The sequence below is a fragment of the Lactuca serriola genome, chromosome 6, assembly GCF_051521515.1.
Source record: "Lactuca serriola cultivar US96UC23 chromosome 6, Lser_US96UC23_V15, whole genome shotgun sequence".
Taxonomy (NCBI): Eukaryota; Viridiplantae; Streptophyta; class Magnoliopsida; order Asterales; family Asteraceae; genus Lactuca; species Lactuca serriola.
Genome location: NC_136413.1, coordinates 144,884,362 through 144,909,335, shown reverse-complemented (window position 1 = coordinate 144,909,335; position 24,974 = coordinate 144,884,362). Strand labels below are relative to the sequence as shown.

General features: G+C 31.5%; 1 protein-coding gene across 1 annotated transcript; it reads right to left on the bottom strand.

Annotated features, from left to right (window-relative positions):
- Positions 1–21,802: 21,802 nt before the first annotated feature.
- On the bottom strand, positions 21,803–24,215 carry LOC145057023 (V-type proton ATPase subunit E-like). Its single transcript, XM_079004774.1, has 6 exons — positions 23,977–24,215; positions 22,995–23,095; positions 22,735–22,903; positions 22,465–22,658; positions 22,281–22,380; positions 21,803–22,079 (listed from the first exon to the last, which is right to left on the bottom strand). Exons 1-6 carry the CDS (start codon positions 24,076–24,078, stop codon positions 22,044–22,046), a joined length of 702 nt encoding a protein of 233 aa, XP_078860900.1. The 5' UTR covers positions 24,079–24,215; the 3' UTR covers positions 21,803–22,043.
- Positions 24,216–24,974: the final 759 nt, after the last annotated feature.

Sequence of the window (24,974 nt, the reverse complement as noted above, 5' to 3'; positions counted from 1 at the left end):
CAACACAAATTAATAGAATTAAAGACAAAGATTAAAGGTTGGAATGGTGAGTACCAAAAGAAAAAAAAAACGTGTTGATTAATTGCAAATTACAACAACACTTGGTGAGATTGATAAACTACAAGATGATGGCCTCAGTTCTAACTCCTTGAATGAAAGAAATGAATAATCTCGCTAGAAAATTACATGTGATCGAAGTTGACGAAAACTCAAAATATTACCATGTAATATTGAAGGAAAAAAAAAGAGATGGATATTAAAGGGCTTAAAGTAGATGATTGGGTTACAAATCAAATTATAGAGAAGGTTGATTTTTTGAAGTTTTTTAAAGAAAATTTTGACATTTTCCATGGTAATCGGATCAGCACAGAACTCACTTCAAAGCATAGTTGTCAAAATCGCGATCCTGATTGTAGGATCGTACGATCCTACATATGAAAAACGATCCGGATCGTAAAAGGATCGTATTTGAGGTAGGATCGCAGGTAGGATCGTAAGATCGTAGGTAGGATCGTAGGATCGAGATCCGATCCGATCCTACCTTCCTTTGATTTTTTTTTTGTTTTTTTTTTGCAAATGGAATTTTTTTACCACTTTATATCTTTTACCCTTTACCAATCTACCATTTATCATTTTTTATTGTGACTTATGACTAATATTTTGAAGTTTTTATAACTTTTGAACGAAAAAACAAATGTTCGAAATATTTTTCATTATTAAATATTATAAATTAAAATTATATTCTATTTTGTGGGATCTTAAGATCTCGATCCCGATCTTGCAAACCCAAAAACGATCCTAGGTAGGATCCCGATCTTGACAACCTTGCTTCAAAGTGTTATCTTCGGCCCACACATTGGTGTTCTTGAAGATAAAACAAGCAATTTGGGCTTGTGGTGATAATAGGGTCCGGTCTCCGGATCGTATCGCCCGATTATTTTAGGATTAATTTATTAAAAGAAAAATAGGGAAAAAAAAACTTATATTTTTTCAGAATAAACTTCAAATGTACTTTTTTTCCGAAAAAACCTATTTTTCACATTTTCAGAAAAAACCCTTAACTATGTATTTTTTTTCCGAAAAAAGCTATCCATCTTTTAAATATTTCCAAATAAACCTTCAACCTATTTAGTTTTTTCGGAAAACTCCACACATTTTATAAATTCTTTTGCAAAAAAATGACTAAAATAGCCAGATCGGAAAAAATGAAAAAAAAAATACAAGGTCTTATTCGGAGGAAAAAAATTTAAGATTTAATCCGAAAAAAATACAAAATGTAAGGTTTTTTATATTAACTCATTATTTTAATTAGGATTCAATGCAAAACTCTTGCTCTTAGTCTCGAAAATTTGTAGATATTATAATAACCCATACTTTAATTATTTAAAAGTTATGGTTGCTAAAAGTTCGTGACATATAGCCAGAGTTTATAAAATACCGTTTAAAAAATCTTTTATTTTAAAAAATAATTTCACAACTTCAAGGTGAAAATCTATATGTATATATATATATATATATATATATATATATATATATATATATATATATATATATATATATATATATATATACTAGTTGTGAAACCCGTATATTATACGGGTTAATTAAAACATAATGTTAAATATAAGTGATTAAATAAGAACTTTATTTAAATTTGAAATATGAAATAAGTGAAAATTATGAAAAAAAAAACATGCAAAAAATAAATTATCTAAAATTATGTGTTTAATTGTTAGATCCGTGTATTAAACGAGTTGTTATAATAAAATGTTAAATACAAATGTTTAAAGTATACATTTATTTGACATTGAAATTGAAACTTCAAATTTGAAATTTGAAATTAATAGTAATTATAGTAGGTTTAATTTATGGAAACTAAATTAATGATATAGTGAAAATGAATAATGAAGTAATTGACAAGTGGAAAATAAAAAGATATAGTGAAAATGAATAATGAAGTAATTGACAAGTGGAAAATAAAGATATTTCAAAATTATGGCAAAATGACATGTGGCCAATTAAATGAGAGAATGACAAGTGGCAATAACATTTTCATTTATTAAGGTAGATATTCAAACAATCATTAATAACTTACCAAATGATATCTCCCTTTCGATTTTGATTTTTGATTTTTTTTTTACCTCCCACTTCTATGACTTCCAAAAGCCATCTTCTAGTAAATTGTGATTTCTAAATCACATTTAAAACAAATAATATGGAAGATGTAACCTCTTATGGGTTACAAAAGTTTTTAGAACACACAAAAATATCGATTAAATTTTGCAATTTAGGAAATATTTAGACAAAATTACATAAATGGTCCTTGTGGTTGATAGAATTGACCAACTTTGGTCTTTATGAATTTCTTTTTGCATAGATACTCCCTGTGGTTTCAAAATCTTACAAAGACAGTCCTTTTGGCTAAAGGTGTTAACTTTTTCATTTAAATCCCTTGTGAAATGACACGTTTGCCCTTCCTACCATAGCAGGGGCGGAGTTTCTTTGGGGTCAGGAGGGGCAGTGCCCCTCCCCCCCTGATTTTTGGGCTAGAAGCAGCGATTATAGTTCAAAAAAATTTTGTTATTGGCTGCTCTTTTCAAATTTGGGCTTTGGCCCCTCCCGATCCCTCACAGACTCCAAATCTCCAATAGTCCAATATACGAATTCTCCAAGCGATTCTTCAAGAAATCAAAATCGTTCATCCAATTTCCCAATTCGCTAAATCGTTTCTCGCTTTCTGCTGTGACCTTTGTTGCTGTCTCGCATTGTGTCGCACTGTCGCTGTCTCTGCCTGGTCTCACTCTCGAGTCTGAAGTCTCGCCATCGGCCATCGCCATTCGCCAAGTCTTGAAGTCGCCATTCACATAAAATAGAAAATCAGAAATCATGTATGGTCTCGTATGGAATCCCGATTCCCGAATCGGCGAATCCTGTTCTTTCTTTTCTAGTTCTCTACTTCTGATGTTCTTTCTTTAATTCTTTTGATTGTTAATTGCTGAATGTTGATTGTTCATTGTTGTGCTGCTGCTATTTGCTGTTTCTGAGTTTCCCTAATTCTCTCGGTCCAAACTCCAAATTAGGAATTAGAATTTCTTTTTAACTTGGCTGTCATTTGCCAAATGCCAATTAATAACCTTTTGATTTCAGTTTTGGATTAAATTAATTGTTGAGAGTTATGACTTATGATTTAATGTAAGCTCTAGGACACCAAAAAGGAACATAAAATTATTGATTTGGTCATTTGGTTATGCACTTATGCTTCAAACAAAACTAATTATTGATTTGGTCATTTGGTTATGCACTTATGCTTCAAACAAAACTGAAAATCAACAAGAGATTATTGATTTGGTCATTTGGTCATTGATCTGTTTTCACTTAATCACTTTTGATTTCAATTCATTTTTTTCATTTTTCATTTTTCACATATTGTTAATTGTTAAATGAGTTATTAGTTATTGTTATATTTTTGATTTTGATTGAATAATTGTTCCTTCATTTTGATTTTTGTAGATATAATCATGGGAAAGATGAAAACCTTAGATTATTTTTACAAAAGAAAGGTAGATGATAAAGAAACAAATTGATGAATTTAAAGACATTAAAGGTCGTCGTGTTGAGTTGTAATCATTTTTCTATATGTTTTTGGTGTTTATTTGTTGAAAACAATTGTTTTTTTTAAGAATGTTAATTTCAGTTTATAATATTTTCGGCCCCCCAAGTTAGTTGTTCAAGCTCCGCCACTGTACAATAGGGACCATTTATGTACTTTGTTCCGGCCGCAATGACCATTTATGTAACGCCATATATTATTTATTATTATTATTATTAGTTATTTTATTTGTATTACAGTTATTAAAAAAATTTTGATGTTTTGTTCGAATATATTATTTAATTTTTTTTATATTTTTTCTTACACTTTTTGATATTTTGTTCGTATAATTTTTTCTAATTTTTCAATATTTTTTTTGAATACGTTTATTAATACTTCTTTTGACTTTTTGTTTGAATAATTTCTTCTATTTTTTTTTTTTTGACTTTTTGTTCGAATATATTTTATAATGTTTTTTCTATATTTTGTTTGTTTGTATTTATTAAAGATTTTTTGGTCATTGTAATCATAATTCCTAAGTTAATTCACTTACAATCATATTTTCATGTTTTTTGTTCTTTTAATATAGATAAGGCCTTATAAGTATTATTTTGTAATTCAAATATATAACTATATAACACATATAAGGTTGTATAATTATTATTTTTGTAAAGCTTTTTATAAACATTTTTAATAAGAAATGTAAAATTTTGTTAAACATGAATATGATTAATATAAATTAGGTACACATACGCTAACCTAAGACTGTCCCATAGCCTTGACGAGAACGCCCATGTCATTTCACATTGGACTTAACTTTAGTATTTTCGAGTTATTTAACTATTTTAGAGATTTTGTTTTTGATTAGCCTATATGTTTCGATTAGCCTATTTATATTAATCATATTAACATTTAACAATGTTTTTTTTGTTATGAATTATTATTTAGTGAATGACTATTGGATTCTCCATATTCCTCCATTACTCTCCATAATTAGTGAACATTATAGCAAACATTATTATGTGTTTTATGAGTGTAGTTATGCACCACTATAATGAGCATTCATATCATACATCATCTTTCATCTTCTTTGTCTAGTATAAATAGTGAATATTATGTATTGTAAAGTTTGATGAGTTCATCACAAGTATTGGAATAAAAGTTCTCTCTACTCTCATGTCTTTCTTTACTCTATAACTTATCTTGTTATTTGATCATATTTTATAACACGTTATCAACACGACTCTACCATAGAGCTCTAACTCTTTATCGCTCTTATTATTTTCAGGTATGTATTTTTTATAAGTTTACATGTACAATGCTTACAAATTATTTTCTGAAATTTATTAACTAACAATTCTTGAGCATACAAGTCTTTATTTTGATTAGTGTTTTCACTATGAAAAACTATGTTATGCTAGAGAAAATTTTCTCTACTTTCCATGCCACCAACATGCTTCTGCAGCAGCAATATCATGAGAAAGATTTAAAAAGAATATATTATGAATTAATCTCATTTCTTCTTGTGGCTGAATAAAACTATGAACTATTGATGAAAAATCATCAACCAATCCCGACCGGTTCTAGTGCATTTCCTGAAGTGAATGCAATATCATATAATCATAATAGTCATAGGTATAATCGAGGTCGTGGAGGTTATTATCATAAAAAATAACAAGATTACAAGCAACCACCAGAAGTTGGAAAATAGCAAAAATCCACATCCTAATGATAGAATTGGTCAAGGAAAAAAAATTGAAAATGTTTGTCACTGATGTGGAACGACCATTCATTGGTCTTGTACATGCCGCTTACCAAAGCATTTTGTTGATCTTTATCAAACTTCTCTAAAATCTAAAGAAAAATAATATATCAAAACAAATTTTATTCAAAGTGATGTTCATGAAGATCAACCTGAAATGACACATTTGGATGTTGCCGATTTTCTTGTCTACCCAGAAGGGACAAGTGGTGATATGGATGGTGATAGAAGAATATTGTGTAGTTTTGTTTCATGACATTTATTATGTTTTTATGTCATATGTCGAATGTTTCTTATGTTTTATTTATTTATTGAAAAGAAATATGAAGATTCGCAAAAGAAATAAGAAAGATATATTTCTTGCAAACAATGCAATAACATTCTGCTTACTTATCAATTAGAAAAACAAATGTTAATATAATAACAGGTAATACAAAAATGATTAAAGGCTTCGGAAGAGCAAATATAGTATTACCATAAATGACAATAATTACAATTGGTGATGCATTATTTTTATTAAAATCACCAAGAAAATTATTAAGTTTTAAGGATATTCGGTCTAACGGATATCCTATTGAAACAACTAATGATGGTAATAAAAATTATCTCAACATTACAAAAATGATATCGGATAAGAAAAGTTTTTTGGAAAAATTACATGTATTGTCCTCCGGATTATACAATACAAATATTACAATGATTCATGCAGTCATGCTATTGAAAATATTACAATGATTCATGTTATTGAAAATAAAAACGGTATGATATTACCTTCATAGTTTGGTATGACCGGTTGGGCCATCCCGGATCAATTATGGTATATAGAATAAATGAAACTTCAAGTGGTCATTCCTTGAAAAACCAGAAGATTTTTCAAGATAATGAATTGTGTTGCATGCTCTTAAGGAAAATTAATTTCCAGTCCATCATTGAACAAAGTTGGGTATGAAAGTCTTAGTTTCTTACAAAGAATTCAAGAGGATATATATAGACTAATTCATCCAACACCATGTGGACCATTTAGATATTTTATGGTTTTAATTGATGAGTCAACTAGATGGCCACATGTGTGCTTGTTGTCTAGCTGTAATTTGGTTTTTGCAATATTACTTGCATAAATAATCAGCCCAAGGGCATATTTCCACGATTACCCAATTAAGATAATTCGACTTGAAAATGTTGCAAAATTTTCATTGCATGCTATTAACGATTATTGCATGTCGATTGGATTGAACATCCTGTTACACATGTTCGTACGCAAAATGGTCTAATTGATTAATTAATCAAACACCTTTAATTAATTGCAAGACCATTACTAATGCATTATAAACTTTCTAATCAACATAAGGGCATGAAATTTTACATGCAACATCACTTATATGCATAATGCCAATTAGTTATCATGAGTTCTCCCCTATTCAACTGGTTTGTGGTCAGGAACCAAATATTTACCATCCAAGGATGTTTGGATGTACAATTTATGTACCAATTTCTCCACCTCACTTCACAAAAATGGGTCCTCGAGAAGAATGAGAATTTATGTTGGTTATGAATCTCCATCTATAGTAAAATATTTAAAATCATCAACTAAAGATTTATTTACAGCTATATTTGATGATTAATATTTTGATGAATCATATTTTCCAACATTAGGGGGAGAAATAAAGAAGCTGGAAAATAAAATTTCTTGAAAGGAATTATCACTTTCAGTTTTAAATCCTCGTTCAAGTCAATGTGAACTTGAAATAAAAAAGATAATTCCTTTACAAAGTCTCATGTACCAGTTATACATACTCCAGTTAGAATTTATATCCTACAAGAAAAAAAATACAACTACAAATGCATCTTAGGCACGCCTGAAGCGTGGAAGATCAGCCGGTTCCAAAGATAAAAATCCTCGAAAATGAAATGGAGCAAATACAACTGATGGTCCAAAAGAGAAAACAAAATCTATTGAAAAGATTAATGAAGCTCTAGAAGAGCCCAATGACATAACAAAAGAATATAAGACACCTGAAAAAAATGAAAATGATGAGATCTCAATAAATTATGTCATCACATAAATAAGATGGAACCAACATAAGACAGAAGTCGACGATAATTTTTCATATTATGTTCCGCGCGTGATTATAAAGAAAATGAGGATCTTGAACCTAAATCTATTGAGAAATGTATGAATAGAAAATATTGGCCAAAATGGAAATATGAAATAATAAAGAGCTTAATTGTCTTACCCAATGAAAAGTTTTTGGACCTGTAGTCTATACACCAAACAGAGTAAGAACAGTAGGACACGAATGGGTATTTGTGCGTAAAAGAAACGAGAAAAAATGAAGTTGTGAGATATAAAGCAATACTTGTTGCACAAGGTTTTACCTAAAGGCCCGAAATTGATTATGAAGAAACATATTCTCTTATAGTTGATGCAATTACATTCAGTTATTTTATAAGTTTAACAACATATGCAAAACTGGAGATGTGTCTAATGGATGTATTTTACCGCTTATTTATATGGTTCACTTGAAAATGATATTTATATGAAAATCCCAGAAGTGTTTAAGGTGCTAGAAGCACAAACTTCTAATACTCGTGAAGTATATTTGGTAAAATTAAATAAATCTTTGTATAGATTGAAACAATTTGGCCGTATGTGCTTCAATTGTTTTAGTACATTTCGGTTGAAAAAGTGCTATAAAAATGATCCATTAAGCCCATGTGTATTCATAAAAAGATGCAGATAAGAGTTTATCATAATTGATGCTATTGTAGATGATTTGAACATAATTGGAACTCCTAGAGAATTGGAAAAGGTCACTTCCTATTTGAAAGAAATTTTTGAAATGAATGATCTTGGGAAGATGAAATTCTATTTGGGTCTTCAAATTAAGCACACAAAAAATGGAGTTTTTGTACATTAATATCTAGAAAAGGTGCTAAAAAGGTTTTATATGAATAACTCACATCCATGAGTAACCCGAAGGTGGTAAGGCACTTAGATGCCAAAAAGGATCAATTTCAGCATCATAAAACACATGAAAATCTTCATATCTTAGTGCTATTGGTGCACTAATATATCTTACTATTAATGCAAGACCTGATAAATATTTTGTCGTAAACATATTAGCAAGATATAGTTGTTGTCCAACAAGAAGATATTGTAATAAAGTCAAACACATTCTTTGATATCTTCGAGGTACAATGGATATGAATTTATACTAATCAAATTCTTAAAATGTGAAGTTAATTAGTTATGTATATGCTGGATATTTATCTGATCCACACAAAAAGGTTATTTATTCACTTGTGGAGGTAACGTAAATTCTTGTCATTTTGTTAAACAAACTTTAGTTGCTGCTTATTCTAACCATGCAAAGATTATAGCAATTTATAAGGCAAGTCATGAATGTATTTGGTTAAGAATTTTAACTCAACATATTTGCAAGAATTGTGGTCTAACTTCTAACAGGGATGTTCCAACCATACTATATGAAGATACTACAACTTGTATAGCTCCATTCAAGGAAGTATTTATAAAAGGAGACAGAACCAAGCATATATCACCAAAGTTTTTTTCACTCATGATCTCTTCAAAAAGAGTGTGGCATCAACATCTAGAAAATTCAATCCAGTAACAACTTTCCTGATTGGTTTACTAAAGCACTTCCTACATCGAAATTGAAAAGATGGTACGAAACATTGTTATGCGGTGCTTCAAGAGAATCAAGTGATGTGCTAATCAGGGGGAGTTGGAAACATATTGTGCTCTTTCCTTAGCTATGTTTTTCCCACTGGGTTTTCTTAGAAAGGTTTTTAACGAGACAATTGTTTCCAATATCTATTATTAATCATGTACTCTTTTTCCTTAATAAAGGGTTTTTTCCCATGAGGTTTTACCGATTAAGGTTTTAACGAGGCATGATACAATCGTCATTCAAGGGGGAGTGTTATGAATTATTATTTAGTGAATGACTATTGGATTCTCCATATTCCCCCATTACTTTCCATAATTAGTGAACATTATAGCAAACATTATTATGTGTTTTATGAGTGTAGTTATGCACCATTATAATGAGCATTCATACCATACATCACCTTTCATCTTCTTTGTCTAGTATAAATAGTGAATATTGTGTATTGTAAAGTTTGATAAGTTCATCACAAGTATTGGAATAAAAGTTCTCTCTACTCTCATGTATTTCTTTACTCTATAACTTATCTTGTTATTTGATCATATTTTATAACATTTTTATATATTTAAAAAAATGTTTATAAAAAGCTTTACAAAAATAAGAATTATACAACTTTATATGTGTTATATAGTTACATATTTGAATTAAAAGAAATAATTATTATATAACCTTATATATGTTAAAAGAACAAAAAAAAAGGAAAATATGATTGTAAGTGAATTAAGTTATGAATTATGACTATAGTGACCATGAAATCTTTAACAAATATAAACAAACAAGATTCAAAAACACCATTAAAAATATATTTGAACAAATTTTCAAAAAATAATTGAAGAAATTATTCAAGCAAAAAGTCAAAAGAATATTAATAAATGTATTCGAATATAACATAAAAATTAGAAAAAAATTATATGAACAAAATATCAGAAAATGAAAGTGATTTAAAAAAAAACATCAAAAATATATTCGAACAAAACGTCAAAAAAATTCTAAATCATAGAAATATAAATAAATTATATAAAAAAGTAATAAATAATAGACAAAGTCATATAAATGGTCCCTGTGGCTGGAACAATTTACATAAATAGTCCTTATGGCATGAAGGGCAAATGGGTCATTTCACAAGAGACTTAACTGAAAAAGTTAACACCGTTAGCCAAAAGGACCATCTTTGCGAGATTTTGAAACCACAGTGACCAACTACACACAAAATTTGTCATAATGACCAAAGTTGGTCAATTATGTCAACCACAAGTACCATTTATGTAATTTTGTCAAGTATTTATTGAAACTAAAATCTAATCAATAATAGTTTAATCAAATGATAACTGAAAGATTTAATTTCTTATTGAGTATGAAAATTGATAATCCAATAATACTTAACAAACTGATATTTGAAATCTCAAAATAACTATCGAAACAGAAAAGTGATTATCGTGTAATATTCTTATTCCTGGTATGTAATATAATCTGGTTTTATTTTGCTTTTGGCTGAAATCTGAAAATTGGGAATCTGGAATTAATTGTAAAAGATGTGGGGTGCTTTTTATAGGGTGCGGTGTGCCCCGACCCATGGGATGAACATCATTTTAGGGTTTTAGGGGCTATTTAAGCATCATTAGCCCCTTGGGTTAGCTTATTGTTAGCCTGCAACCCCCTTAAAGAGAGCTTCATAAACCCTAACCATGTCCCTCTTGTTTTGATATTGGAATCCATTTTGAGAGCTTATTTGTCATTGTTTTGAGTGAAGCATGAAGATCAAGGTGTTTGTTGTTTGCATTCAAGGAAGGCTCAAGTTTAGATCCATCAAGGTTGCATCATTTTTGGACTTTTGTGAGTAAAAAAAATTCAAACTTGATCTTTGATTCATTAGATCTTGTTATGAACTTTTTGGTCCATTTTGTTGGTGATCTTGGAGTTGAGAGGACTCCAACATCGTTTGAATAATTTAGAATGCTTCTTGGACCTCATGGACTACGAAAGTTATGATATTTTGCCTTCCCAATAATCCATGTAAGTTAGCTTGGTCCTTTAGGTTATTTTGGTGTAGCAAACAAATCACTTCAATCCTTCATTTGAATAGCCAAACTAACATAAACCCTAGCAATTTCGAAATTAAGAAATTAAGGTTAAGGGTTTATATACATTTGATTTGTTATAGCAAACAAATCACTTCAATCCTTCCTTTAAAGATCTTGGAAAGCTAACACCAAAATGATGATGTCTCTAATGCTCACACACAAACCTTAGAACTAAAAGACACTTGAGGAGAGAGGAGGAAGGTATAAATTTCGTTCATATGCTCCCAGGAAAGAGTATCCACGAATTTAAGGTCCCAAGGGGTCATATTTATAGCTAGGTAACTTAGGGACAAAGCAAGATTTGAATTAATTAAATAATGGATTTAATCCCAATTCAAATCATTTCCTTCAGCATCCAAGAGGCTTCTGGAAACCCTAGAAGAGCTCCCAAAAATTTCTTCCCTTGGGTGGTTCTAAAATTGTCTCTTTTGGTCAGTTATTGAACAATTACAATTCAACTCGTGCACCTTTAAATAATTCCAATTAATCCTAAATTAATTTCAGATTAATTCTAACTAATAATTAATTAATTTAATGATGTCATATTAATTTATTAATCATATAAGTTAACAAATCAATTATTTTAACAATTGATCTCATTTTTAATTTATTAATCACATAATAAATTAACAAACCAATTATCTATTTTTGATTAATATATTAATCATATAATATATATTAACAAATCATTTCCTCATAATTTACAATTAGTTTATTGATCATATAATAATCAAATAAATTATCCTCTCTCTAAAAATGTCATTCTAAAAGTTCAAGTTATAACTTATGAGGGCAACCCAAAAAGGACTTTGCTTCCAACTACAAGAATATACAAATTTAGTTATGAGCTTAGAAACCTTAATTCAACAGTCTCCTACTAGGATAAGTCTATATCTAACGACCCAAAATAATGACACAAAATTTCCCTTTTTAGATTAATAAATCCTTAATACATAACAACTCCATAAACCATGGTAATCCAGATTTAGCAAAATATCATAAAATCAGAGTAATTCACAGAATGCGGAAACATGTGGTGTGTGCTCTGCAATCATCCCGAGCCCTCCCATTTTGAAAACCGAAGTACCTGAAACATAAACTGAAAACCGTAAGCACCAAGCTTAGTGAGTTACCTAAGATACCACATATCATACATACATAATCACATACTGGGCTCCCTCCCTCCATTGGGCCTCGCCCGCTCTCGAGTCCCACTCGGCTTCAGGCCCTGCTCGGTATCGAGCCCAGCTCGGATTACAGATTTGTCAATTACCAGGCCCCGTTTGACATTGGGCCCCGCCCGCTACACACATAATCACATAACCATATAAACATAACCTTACTAACACATACAATAATCACAAAGACTATAGCATACCATACAGTCATCGAGCCTCGCCCGATAAGCATAAAAACAGATACTTATAACTAGCATTCAACATACTCATCAGGCCCTACCCGGTAAACATGCCATCATACAATGCTTGCACAAGAAGCGCAAACATCTCGCATCATAATCATATAAACTATGGGTCGGCATTGGCGCCTTCGACCCGCTAAACCCAGTGAGGAAACTCACCTCATACTGTCGAATCACACAAACGATCCCTGGTTGTTGGCTGACAGATCCCCGAACTGTCAAGATCAGAATAACACCCAATTAATAATTAGGTTCCACTTCATAACCAAAATTCATACTTGGGGTAAAAAGACCATTTTACCCCTAACGTAGCTTGGTCCAAGACTAAGGCCCAAACTCCTGCAAGGCCCAAAAATCAAATAACCAACCAAGGCCCAATTTTCAAAATTGGGCCCAAACCTCTTACAAGGGCCTTACCCTAAAGCCCAACCAAAATTTCTTGTCCAAGACACTCATACTCAGATGGCCCATTAAGAACTCAAACACCCAAGCCCAAAAAAGAAGCCCAACATGAAGCCCAAATGGGCAAAACCCTCCTGACTGACTACGCGGGGCGTACTCAGCTATACACTAAGTGTACATGCAATATGGCTTGTACATTGCACGTACAGACTTGTACGCCTAGCGTACTCCTCCTTTAAGCCATTTTGACATTAAGCTCTTAATGCTTAAGTCCAGAAGTCCAAACCATAGACCTAAGTCATAAACAACGTCTACAACCATAAAGTCACTGACTTGGTGATTTTGCATGACCCAAACGAACCCAATCTTGAAATATAACCTTCTACTTCCATAACAATGGCCATAAATCATGCATGGATGGTTCTATACCTCAAATATGAGAACTTTATGACTTTAGGACCAAAAGAGCGCCAAGAGTAGCAACTCCAAGCTTCATAAACGATAATAATCCACAAGATCTCTTCTATGGGACCAAAATGGGTCCAAAACTCAAACAAAGGAGATATAAGCTAAGAATGAACAAGATTCAAGATTTTAATCCATATCCGTAAGCTTATCCTTGATTCATAACCTTGCATCAAACTCCATCTTCTTGGAAATGACCCAAAAACACCAAAATGCACATCATGAGCTCAAAATCACAACCACAAAGGCTTAGAGACGATTTCTAGGATTTTTGGGACTTGGAGGATGGTAAAGAGGCCAGCCCTAATGACTAAATGTGTTTATATAGGGGGCCTACCAAAAATAAAGGTTTCTTAATTCCCCTCGTACGCCTCACGTACTCCTCGTACGCCCAGTGTACGAGGCTTCACATTCCCGATCAGCCCTAGCACTATGCTTAGCGTAATCCACACTATGCCTCGTGTACCCTCCTCCGCAGCAGTACGCCCCGTGTACTCCCTAGGTACACCCCACATACTAGGGTTTCCCCTCAAACCCTACACATTCCAAAGGCCATAACTTCTTCGATATACATCCGATTCCTACGATCCATATATCCATGAAAAGGTAACGAGAAGCTCTATGCTTTAATTAACTCGTACCTGCCTTACCATATCCCAAACAAAAATCAATTTTCCATAGAATCCCGAGCTAACAAATTACCGAATTACCCTTTAACTCCAAAACACAAACCAAATACCCGGTTCATCCAATACACATCATCCACCTCCATTTGAGCCCAAAACTAACTTCTTCAAGGATCCTAAGGCCCCGTTTTATATACATCTTTCCAGATCCAAACAGATCTTTCTGGATTAATAGACCTGAAAGGCTGTTTGATATGCACAAAAAAATGGGTCTTTCCCGGTAAGATATGTCTTTTACCAGAAAGCTCCAAAACTATATCTTTCTGGTTGAATATGTTGGAAAGACAATTGTACCCCAAACTCTGTCTCTTTCTTTCTTCGATTATTAATTTCTTTTAACTATTTTTTATTAGATTATTATATATTAATAAATATTATTTTTAATATACAATATGTATGTATTAACTAATATTATTTTATTGGATTATTAGTTTCTTTTGGATATTTTTTATTTCCTTTTATTGGATTAATTCTTTTTATTGGATTATTATATATTAATAAATATTATTTATACCTATATAAGATTAATATATTAATAAATATTACTTTATTGGATTATTAATTTCTTTTAGTTAATTTTTTAATTCATTTTTATTGGATTCATTCTTTTTATATAAAACACCACCATCATCCTAATATATTTAAAAAAAATCATCCATCCCACCACTATCGGACATAAACCAGGTCAAGAATCACATGTTAAGTTATAAAAAAAAAAGTCAAAATTGCTACAAAAAATAACAACGTAACATCACTTTGAGAAAAAAATAAACTAAAAACAAGTTAATCGAAATTTTATTTGGATTTTTAAATGATTATTGTGTAATTTTGATTTTGTATGACAATTTATATGTTTTTATAATGATTCAACAACTTCATCCATCATAATATAGAACAGCAGGATAATATTGTCATTTTTCATCATTCAACACAGTCAATCAAATGTATAATCAAACAACATGGTTTCTTTCCCAGTCAGAAAACTTTTCCATACAGTACTTTCCCAGATAGAAACTATCAAACGAGACCTAAGCATTCTAATACCCCAATCCTTGATCACCATCCCGAAATGAAAACGATTTGAAACAGGGTGTTACACTATAACTACAATTGCTAGTATAACCTTGAACTAAACAACAAAGTGTGCTTCCCAAGCCACTGTCGAACTCTGATTCAAATCAAGCGTTTACCCTAAGATAAGTGATCATCTATTCCTTCGTTCTACAAGATATAGAGTCATGGATTAAATGATCAACCTCATGTTCATTTGTTTGTTTCCCGATTTCGTGATTTGTGATCAATTTAGACTACAAAATCGAACACATCGATTTAGTCCGGACCAGGCGCCTAGGTTTTCATAGATCAATTCAAATCACTAAGGGGCCCACATATATCGCTTTTCCTATTAAGGAAAAAGGAATGAATAAACTTTGACTACATAATTGTAAACTTTACTCACCAAATCGTACATGATACTACGTTTTATAACATTATGTTGCTGATGAGTTTTCGTAATACCGATGCACAACCGACTTGTAAATTACAACTTATGTAACTCCGTTTGAAAAATAGAAAATATTATCGTCTTAGAATTATTCATCATAAAATCCATGAAGTAATATATAAATATGGGTTTATCCAATACTTAAAATCTCTATTTTCAAATTACTCGTGAATATTGTAGCAATATGTATGCAATGTCTAATCTCCATAGACAATCTACAAACCATTCATTACAGTCTTAATTCACTACTTACTTCCAAAATTATGAACACTTGTGGAATTTGGAATAATATTTAAATTAATCAGGGAAGTAAAACATGCAAAGTGAAACACAATAATAAATTAGTTGACTATGGTATCTTATTCATTGATCATAAATAAATCTCTATTATTTAGTCACCATAAGAATAACAAATTTATTCATCGTATTGTGTTTCGAGTAATCAACTAACCACTGGAATTAAGTAACATCAGTTATGTCATGTTCTAAACGAGCATACTATGTCTCTCGATGGTCCTTCCTTTGTGAATCATTCGACTGGACATTTCATGAGGTGTTATAAACCTACTTAGAACATGTTACTCAAGGTACAACTTGGAGTAACTAGAGTATGACTCTAAAACTTGATTTTGGAACGAAGTATGACTCATCCTTTTGATTTAACTATTTCAACAATTCCTGATTCCTCTTCTTAGTCATACAAATGCACTAAGGTGTCCTCAGAAGGATAAACTGTGACATGGTTCCAAAATCATTAGGATGATCATAGAACATGATACTAAAGTACTTTCCTTTCCTTTCAGATTAGAGAAACTTTTATCTTTCTTCAAAATAGATTCTTCTTATTCGTTCTGCCATTCTTTGAAACTTTTCAAAGAATCAGAATTACACTTAATCCTATAAATATAACCATATTCACTGAACCATCAGTAAATCATGACGAATAGACTTATTGTCCTTTGTGGTGGATCTGACCATTTCACATCAATGTGTACTGGATCCTTTAGTCCTTCACTTGACTCACATATACACATGAGAAAGGAATTTAGTCTTAATTTTCTAAAGATCAAGATTCTCACACATCACACAATTCAAATCGTATGATTCCAAGTTTCTATCCAATTGATCCTTGGGTGATGAGAATCCTTCCTAATTTGGTAAATTATGACACTACCACAAGGTATATAACTAAGAATCAAATCCATTTTCAAAATGCTAATAATAGAAATATAAACACCAATTTTCATAAATGTCATTGCAAGTAATCATAAAGTAAATAAGATAAACCACAAAATTTACTGTATTGATAATGTGCAAAAAACTTGTTCTTACAATGCAAATACACATGAAAACTATGTTGCTAAATATTCCTAAGCCATCTATCATAACTCCTAAGTAGCAACTCAAAATCTTGATCATTGAACCATGTGACTGAAATCCATTTCTTCATAACACAATTAGCCTTCACCTTCCTTAAGCTTCCTTCTTTCTCTTAGATTCTACAAAACATCAAAATGCAACTTTCACATCATGTATTAAGAATCTATAAACAGGGACTTAATAAAGGAGTTAGATAGTGGATGTACCTGAAGTAGAGTCATACAATTTGACTTTACCATCTTTAAGATCTCTCAGGTAGTCAGGGCAGCTTCGCTTCCAATGCCCCTTCAATAGGCAATAGAGACAGATGGACTCTTTAGGAGTGACACATGAAACTATCTCAGAATTGGCCTTTCTCTTACGGTCAAACTTTTTGACCTTGCCAGATTTCTCTCCCTTAGGAGAAGAAATCATTTATGGACTATTATCGTTGTTATTGCCTATGTCCATGGAGGTTTGGGAGGTAGATCTTCCAAACAAATTTGCTTGACCAGTGCACCAAAGCATTGTTGCTTCAGCAACAATTAGCAAATTTGTCAGATCAATAAGGGTCACGTCGTGGTCTGCCATATAGTAGTCCTTAACGAACTGACTATATGACTCAGGAAACGATTGAAGAACCAAGTCAACATCTAGCTTCCTTGGGAAAACGACACCCAATATTCCTAGTCTGTCAATGTGCGACTTCATCTTTAGAACGTGTGCACACACAAAACTTCCATCTGGATACTTACATGCCAATAGGGATTGAGTGACTTTAAACTTTTCAAGTCGCCGAAAACGTGGGCCAGGGTGAATTATTGGAGGAGATGGAGGAAGAGAAGTATGATTTCCAGTTCCACCAATGCACGAAGGAGGGAATAATCTTTCACCTCGATCGACACGTGGAAGATCATCTTAAAAAGGAAAGATTTTTCCAAAGGATTGAGGAAGACTATAGTTGTCAGAACTAGACATCTACAAAAAGGAGAAAATTCAAGTTAGTTGATTTAATCCTTAATATAACACCCAAATGAAATATTAAGGCTAGGACCCAACATAATAATTCACAATTCAGAAGAGGGATGTCGTAATCCAATTGTAAATTATTTGAAGGTAGGTAAATGACGATTTACCAATACCACCACGAAAATGAAATTTTAAACGAATTCGATTTTAGATGAAATTCCTAGATCTTTTGAGATTCATTGAACTTTTCAATGGAATGTTTAATCTCGATTATGCCCTACCATTTGTGACTGAGATACCGAGGATCACAAACAAGGTGTGAATAACCATGCAAATTAGTTTGGTACTCTCGATGTCATTTATCACCTAATCAATGTTTCGGTTAACCACACACGCTCCATTGATCAACGATAATTTACGAGAATAAGGTGCAACAATATTAGTCCAATATTAGTGTGTCAGTTAACCACACATGCTCCACTAATGACCAATAAGGTGCAACGTGCAATTTCATGGGTTAGCATCAAATTCACATTTTCCTAAAGTAACTAAGATTGGGATTTTATAAAATCATTTAGTTACTTTATAATTCATTATACTTTTAATGAGATTTTAGTGTCATATCAAACTCGTTCGGCTAACGACCATCCACTAGTCAATGGTGCGATGAGTAAGAATGGATACCCAATGAAGGTTATTTTACAGGTCGCTTAGTTAAACACCCTTTATACACCAGCTTCATGAATGAGGCTTACTAACGGTAAGACTGACTTTTCTTATACATATATATAATATATTAGACTTTTAATTTTATATTGTATAAGGGTGCATTTTAGACTTTCAAAATACTAAGTGGTTTAATCATTTAATAAATTAAACTTTTAATTTAGTTAAACTTAAACCATATATGGATTTATTAATTGTCTTTTAATTAATCTTTTAATTAATCTTTTAATTAATCTTTTAATAAAATTATTAATAAAATCCATAAAGATATCTTATAGGTTTTTCCATTTAAATTTCTAAAAATAAACTTTTAATTTCAAATTTAAATTATAAAACCAAAAGGGTGTATTTTAATTTTTTTTTCAAAATACTAGGTTAACTTTTAATTCAAAATAATCTTATCATTATCCAAATTTAACCAAATCCTTTAATTATGATAAGGATATCATATTACCATTCAAAAATTCGATTTTAGGCAGTAAAAACAAAATAAAGCAATTATACTAATCAATATAAGATCTGAAAATCGAAAAAATAGGAAACTGACTAGTTAACTTGTCAAGTTGGTCAATGGACTCGTCGAGTTCATACATGAACTCGTCGAGTTCCTGGATCAGACAGCAAAAAAACGATTTTCTTCTACTTTGGACAGTTCACAATTGCATCAATTCAATTGAAAAACATCCTTGGCTCTGATACCACTGATGGGTTTTGAGCATAACAACAAATCTATGTGCTCATACAAGCCTAATTGCTTTGGATCTAAGTTTTTCACTAATTGAACATTAAAATTGAATACCGAAGCAATAACCCTAGATCTAGCAAACAATTTTGTAATTCATATAGAAAATTAGGGTTAGAAGATTACCTTACTTGCTATGTAGTAATAACAAGAATTCCTTGGTTGATCTTGACTTCTGAAAGCTTAGTGCCTTAAGTGTTGCACCTCTAATGGAGTCACAAACACCAATAGCAAAGGATGAAGGAGAGATGAGGTATAACACTTATGAAAATCGGCTAGGGTTTCCAAGAAGGCATAGGGGCCGAAAATCACATGCTAGGGGTCCTTTAAATAGCTGAGGCTGCTAGGGTTTTCAGGTGGAAACCCTAATTTCCTTGCTTAGGCCTTAAGCGGTCCATGTACCTCCACATTAGAAGCCTTGGACGAAATTCTATAGGGCCTTCTATAAATTTCGTCCACTCCTTTCTAAAGGAGTCCATCAACCCAACATTGCAACTATCAATGATTTGTAATATTATTCCCCGTTCTTTTAATCAGTTCCTTTAATCCCAAAATTAATATCAGATTAATTTCCGATTAAATACTAATTAAATAATATGATTTCCAATTAATATATTATTCTTATAATATATTAACAATCATTAATTAACTTCTTTCTTCAAAAGTCATCCTGTCAAGTTGTTATAGTGAAGGCAACCCAAAAGAACCATGCTACTATCAAATCAAGTACATACCAATTACACTTATAGACTTAGACACCTAATCTAACAATTATTATATTGTTAGGTAAGTGATGTTGGATGACCTAAAATATATATATATTTACACATACAGTTGGATTTACAACATATTGTTTGTAATAAAAAAATGTTTAAATGACAACTCTAGAATATCAAGTCTGAAATCTGGATTATACTCCAGAAGAATACAAGAATACAGTGGCATGGAGAAAGTGGTTATTTTGGAAAAAAAAATTGGTTATTTTTGTTAAACATCAATCCGAGTTTAAAAAGATTCGATTTAACCAATATCCTTATATTTAAACATTTCATATGTGTAACCAATATCCTCATAGTTAAACATTTCATATGTGTACTAGTTGACTACTAACACAAAATGTGTACTAGTTGACTACTAACACAAATTTAGGTAAAGCTTATTTTCCAAGTATTGATTAACATGTTGATAAGATATTGTTAATTAGCTCACTAAGATTAGCCCAAATCCCCCCTACAAAACATAGAGGTGGACCGGTCCTTCTTATAGGTTCGACCTACTCAATTCTTTTTTTTTTTCTTGGAACTAATTAAAAAGAACTTGCATTGTGAAATTTTATATTTCAAGTAGCTATTTTCTTTGTGTTTTTTCATATTTTCGTGTCCGAGTTTAAAAAGGTTTGTTTAACCAATATCCTCATATTTAAACATTTCATATGCATACTAGTTGACTACTAACACAAATTTAGCTAATGCTTATATCCCAACTACTAATTAACGTTTTGATAAGATATTCTCAATTAGCTCACTAAGACCAGCCCAAGTTCCTTCCTATAAAACACAAAGGTGGATCGGTCCCTTCTACATAGGTTCAATCGATTTTAGCAAATTCTTTTTTATTCTTAGTAGAATTACTTAAAAAAATTCGGATTGTGAAATTTTACATTTCAACTAACTGTTTTCTTTGTGTTGTTTCATATTTCATGTTCTTATTTTCATCTCAAGTCGTCTGGTAAAATTTAGAAGATAAACATTAGATAAATTCACATACATACTCGAACAAATGCTATGACTATTGTCAATTTGATTTTAATCTAAAACGAATAACAAATTTTTTTTTGCTAAACATGATTTAGTGTTGAAGCCTTGTAATACTATTCGTCTATAAAAATTAACTTTTGCAACTATATTAAAAAATAAATAAATAAGCCTCGTAAAATTATTTATGTGTGTTTACTACGCAGATCCAACTGAAGGGTTATCCTGTGAAGTCATAGGGTTCCAAAGACAGATATGGTGGTGTTCGTTGTGGTTGAAGTTTTGGGTGGGATGGGGTATTGATCAACACGAGAGGGGATTTTTAATATATAGTATATAAAAAGAAAAAATGGAAATATAATTAAAAAAATTATATAAAAGAAAACTATTTTATGGGTATATTCATCATTTCATTTCAAGTTGGATATGGAATAAAAACCAATCATAAGATCAAAACCATACAAGATATCTAAGATTATCTAAAACTAGATCAATGCACCACCAATTTTTTTTAGACAAAACCATAGATTTTTTACAACCACAAAACCATTTTTGTAATTTTGTCTTTTTTTAAACTGGAATGAACCCAAATATGTATTTGGTTTATGGAAGAATTTAAAGCAGGTTACAAAAATAAAAATTAGAAGATAAACATTAAACAAATCGCCCACAAACAAATAATTCATCATGGTTCAAAAAAGGTGACAAAATTCTTAAAAGAATACAAGCAAGGAATGTAACATGGAATGTTGTTTATTTATTCAAACAAATGCCATAAATACTGAGAGTTTAAACACAAAGATGATGACTTGAAAATGATCCGATGAAGGTTCTTTCTCGTGATAAAGATTGATTGATTGAGAGATAGATAGATACATAATATCACATTACTTGTTTAAGCAGCCACCTGGCTAAACAACAACCTTCGGATCTGCAAAAAAAAAAAATGTTTTTTTTAATGTTATAAGATAATACTATTTAATTATAACAATATAATTAATAGTTATTTTTATTATTTACACGCATAAAAAATTTAACGACTCATTCCATTCCTTTGTAATGATTCCATTCCATCAAACCATTTCTCAAGGAAAAAAGTTGTTTCAAAAAAAAAAAAAAAAAAAAAAAGTACCTCAGGAAGCTTCCCACGGAATGCAACATCCAAACGAGCATCAAGAGAGTTTTCAAACACAATTTTACCATCTCTAGAAGCCAAAACTACACCTCCAGAGCTGTAAAACAACATTTTTACCATCTCAGTAAATAAATTTTTTACAGAAAGGTAAAAAAAAAAAATTTATAAATTTTATTTTTACCAGGAAAGAGCATGAGGGTCATCATGAGAAGGGCCAGATGGAAGGTGGATTGTGTCAACAACAACTTCAGGTTCATGAACTTTTGCTTTCTCTGCATATTCTGCTTTTGCATCATCAAGAACTGATTCCACTATATGCAAGTCTTCTTTACGACATCTCATTAACACAGATGGTTCTTTCAATCTCAGTAAACCCTGAAAATAATTACTTAAAAGAGTGTTGTGCTATTATTATTATAAGGTAAGAATAAGATTTATTAGTAATAGTTACCTGAACAATGAGACCTTTCAAGAGTCCTGAATAGTTATGATGTTGATGAAACTTGTGATGACTCACATTCAAAAGATCCTTTGATGCTGCCTCTCTCATGGCATTAACCAAGTCATCTTGTGCTTGAAGAACCTTGATCCGAGAAGCATTGAGTTGCATGGAGTATTCACTGGACCAAAAATAGTGAGAAGTAATCAGAGAATGATGTTTAAATCATGTATGAAACGAAATATGAGTAGAAGATTTATGGAAAAGTTTACATTTTCTTTCTAACTTCAACTTGCTTCTGTTTGCGTTCATACTCTTGTCGGATCTTCTTCTTCTCTGCCTCCACTATTTGCAATTTCTCGATGTTAAATTCCTACACAAAATGATTGAAATCTGAATTGATCAATATTGACTTGATTTGATTTGATTTACTAACTGAAACATCTCAAGAATAGTGACTTATGACTAGAATAATCAACCTAAAAAGATATAAATTCATCTCTTGATAGTGTTACAAACTATGAACTACACAAAGCTATATAAATCCTATTTTTGGTTCTACTACCAAATGAACAGGGGTTGAATTTCGGAATAGGTAAAAGTAACTTGAGTACTTGATTGAATTGATTCACCTACTTTCAATGTTAACTTCCAGCAATAATCAACAGAATATACTAATAAAACAGTAATGTACATGCCTACCTACCCCTGCACATTTTAGTACAAAGTATGGGATTGAAAACTTATTAACTTAGTCCAATAGTTTGACTCAGGTTCGTATCGATTTACTGGCTGAAATCATCAAATCCTGCAACAATCAACTAAAAACCCAATAAACGCAGTATTTTGATTACGATGCTAGTTGACACGGTTACGTAACCTTAGAGGCTCACTACAGATCATAAAAGCAAATCTAATGAATCGATTACAATTACATACTCTCAATGTTAACTTCCTGCAACAATCAATCGAATAAACGAAGACAAACTGTGTCTTACATGCCTACCGATCCATATAAATTTACTACAGATTATCAAACTGAAAACCTAATCGAATTGACTATAAGTCCATCTCGATTCACTAGCCGAAACCAGCATAACTAAATTCCTGCAACAATCAACTAAACCCCCGACAAACGCCGTATTTTGATCACGATGTTACTTGCTACAGTCACGCAAAGCTAGATGTTCGGATGTTCGCTATAGATCATAAAAATCGAAGTAAATTGACGAAAATTGACTTGATTAGACTTACTTCTTCGGCGGAAACGGAGATCTCGTTGGCTTTTTCCTCCGCTTCTTGGCGGATGAATCTGACCATCTGCTGAATCTGCTTGGAGACATCCGCATCGTTCATCTTTGGATCTGAATTCGGGGAAAACAGAGAGATTCGTGGGAGATTTTTGGGATGGCTATTGGTAATGAGATTGGGGCAGATTGCAGATCCAACGAGTGGTGATGACAATTCTGTCAATTCGTATTATTTCGTTTTAATCGTCACAACATCACATGAAACTTGTTCCTACTTTTGGACGAGCCCCGATCGGCACTTGTTTATGTTGAAATGACACAAACAGTCCCTCACCTTGGGATATTTTTGGGAAAATGACTTACAGGGTAAGTATGTTTCAAAATTGTTCAAAAAATTATCATTCAAGTTTTAGATGTTAAAAAGATATCATCCAAGTAAGGTGTTTGTACAAAAAACACCAACGAACTATACGTATTATTCAAATCTCACCTTAACTTTACTGGCTCTTTCAAGTTAGTAGATGAGTTCACATATTATTGTTGAGCTGGAATATTTAGGTGATGAGTTGGCAAATCTACCCAACAAATGAAAAATCCACCTTGATAATTCAATTCATGGCACAAGTTCATAACTGATGCATACAACTCTTGTTGATTGAACTCTAGCTCAAGCTCATATTTTTCTTCTACTACCCTACTCTTTCTATCTCTGTAAGTTAGACTCATTTGTTGAAGCTATGCTTCTTGTTGGAGCTTTTGATATTTTCCTTCGTGGGTCAGGTTTCCTATGATTTTTGTTGATTATGTTGTGGACTCTTTCATTGGTTTTGTTTGTGCTTTTATAGTGAAATATAATGAAATAACTGTGAAATACCATTGCATGTTACAACAAACAAAACCAAAATTGACTTATACTAAAAAAATTATCAAATTACCATCGAAATGTAAAGCTTGACAATAATACCTCTAGAATGACATTAATACAACAGATGCATTAAATGA

Coding starts and splice junctions, on each gene's coding strand:
- LOC145057023 (XM_079004774.1), bottom strand. CDS start 24,078: ATGAACGATGCGGATGTCTCCAAGCAGATTCAGCAGATGGTCAGATTC. Junction 22,659..22,734: donor TGAAAGGTCTCATTGTTCAG/GTAACTATTACT, acceptor AATTATTTTCAG/GGTTTACTGAGATTGAAAGA. Junction 22,381..22,464: donor GACCCTCATGCTCTTTCCTG/GTAAAAATAAAA, acceptor GTTGTTTTACAG/CTCTGGAGGTGTAGTTTTGG.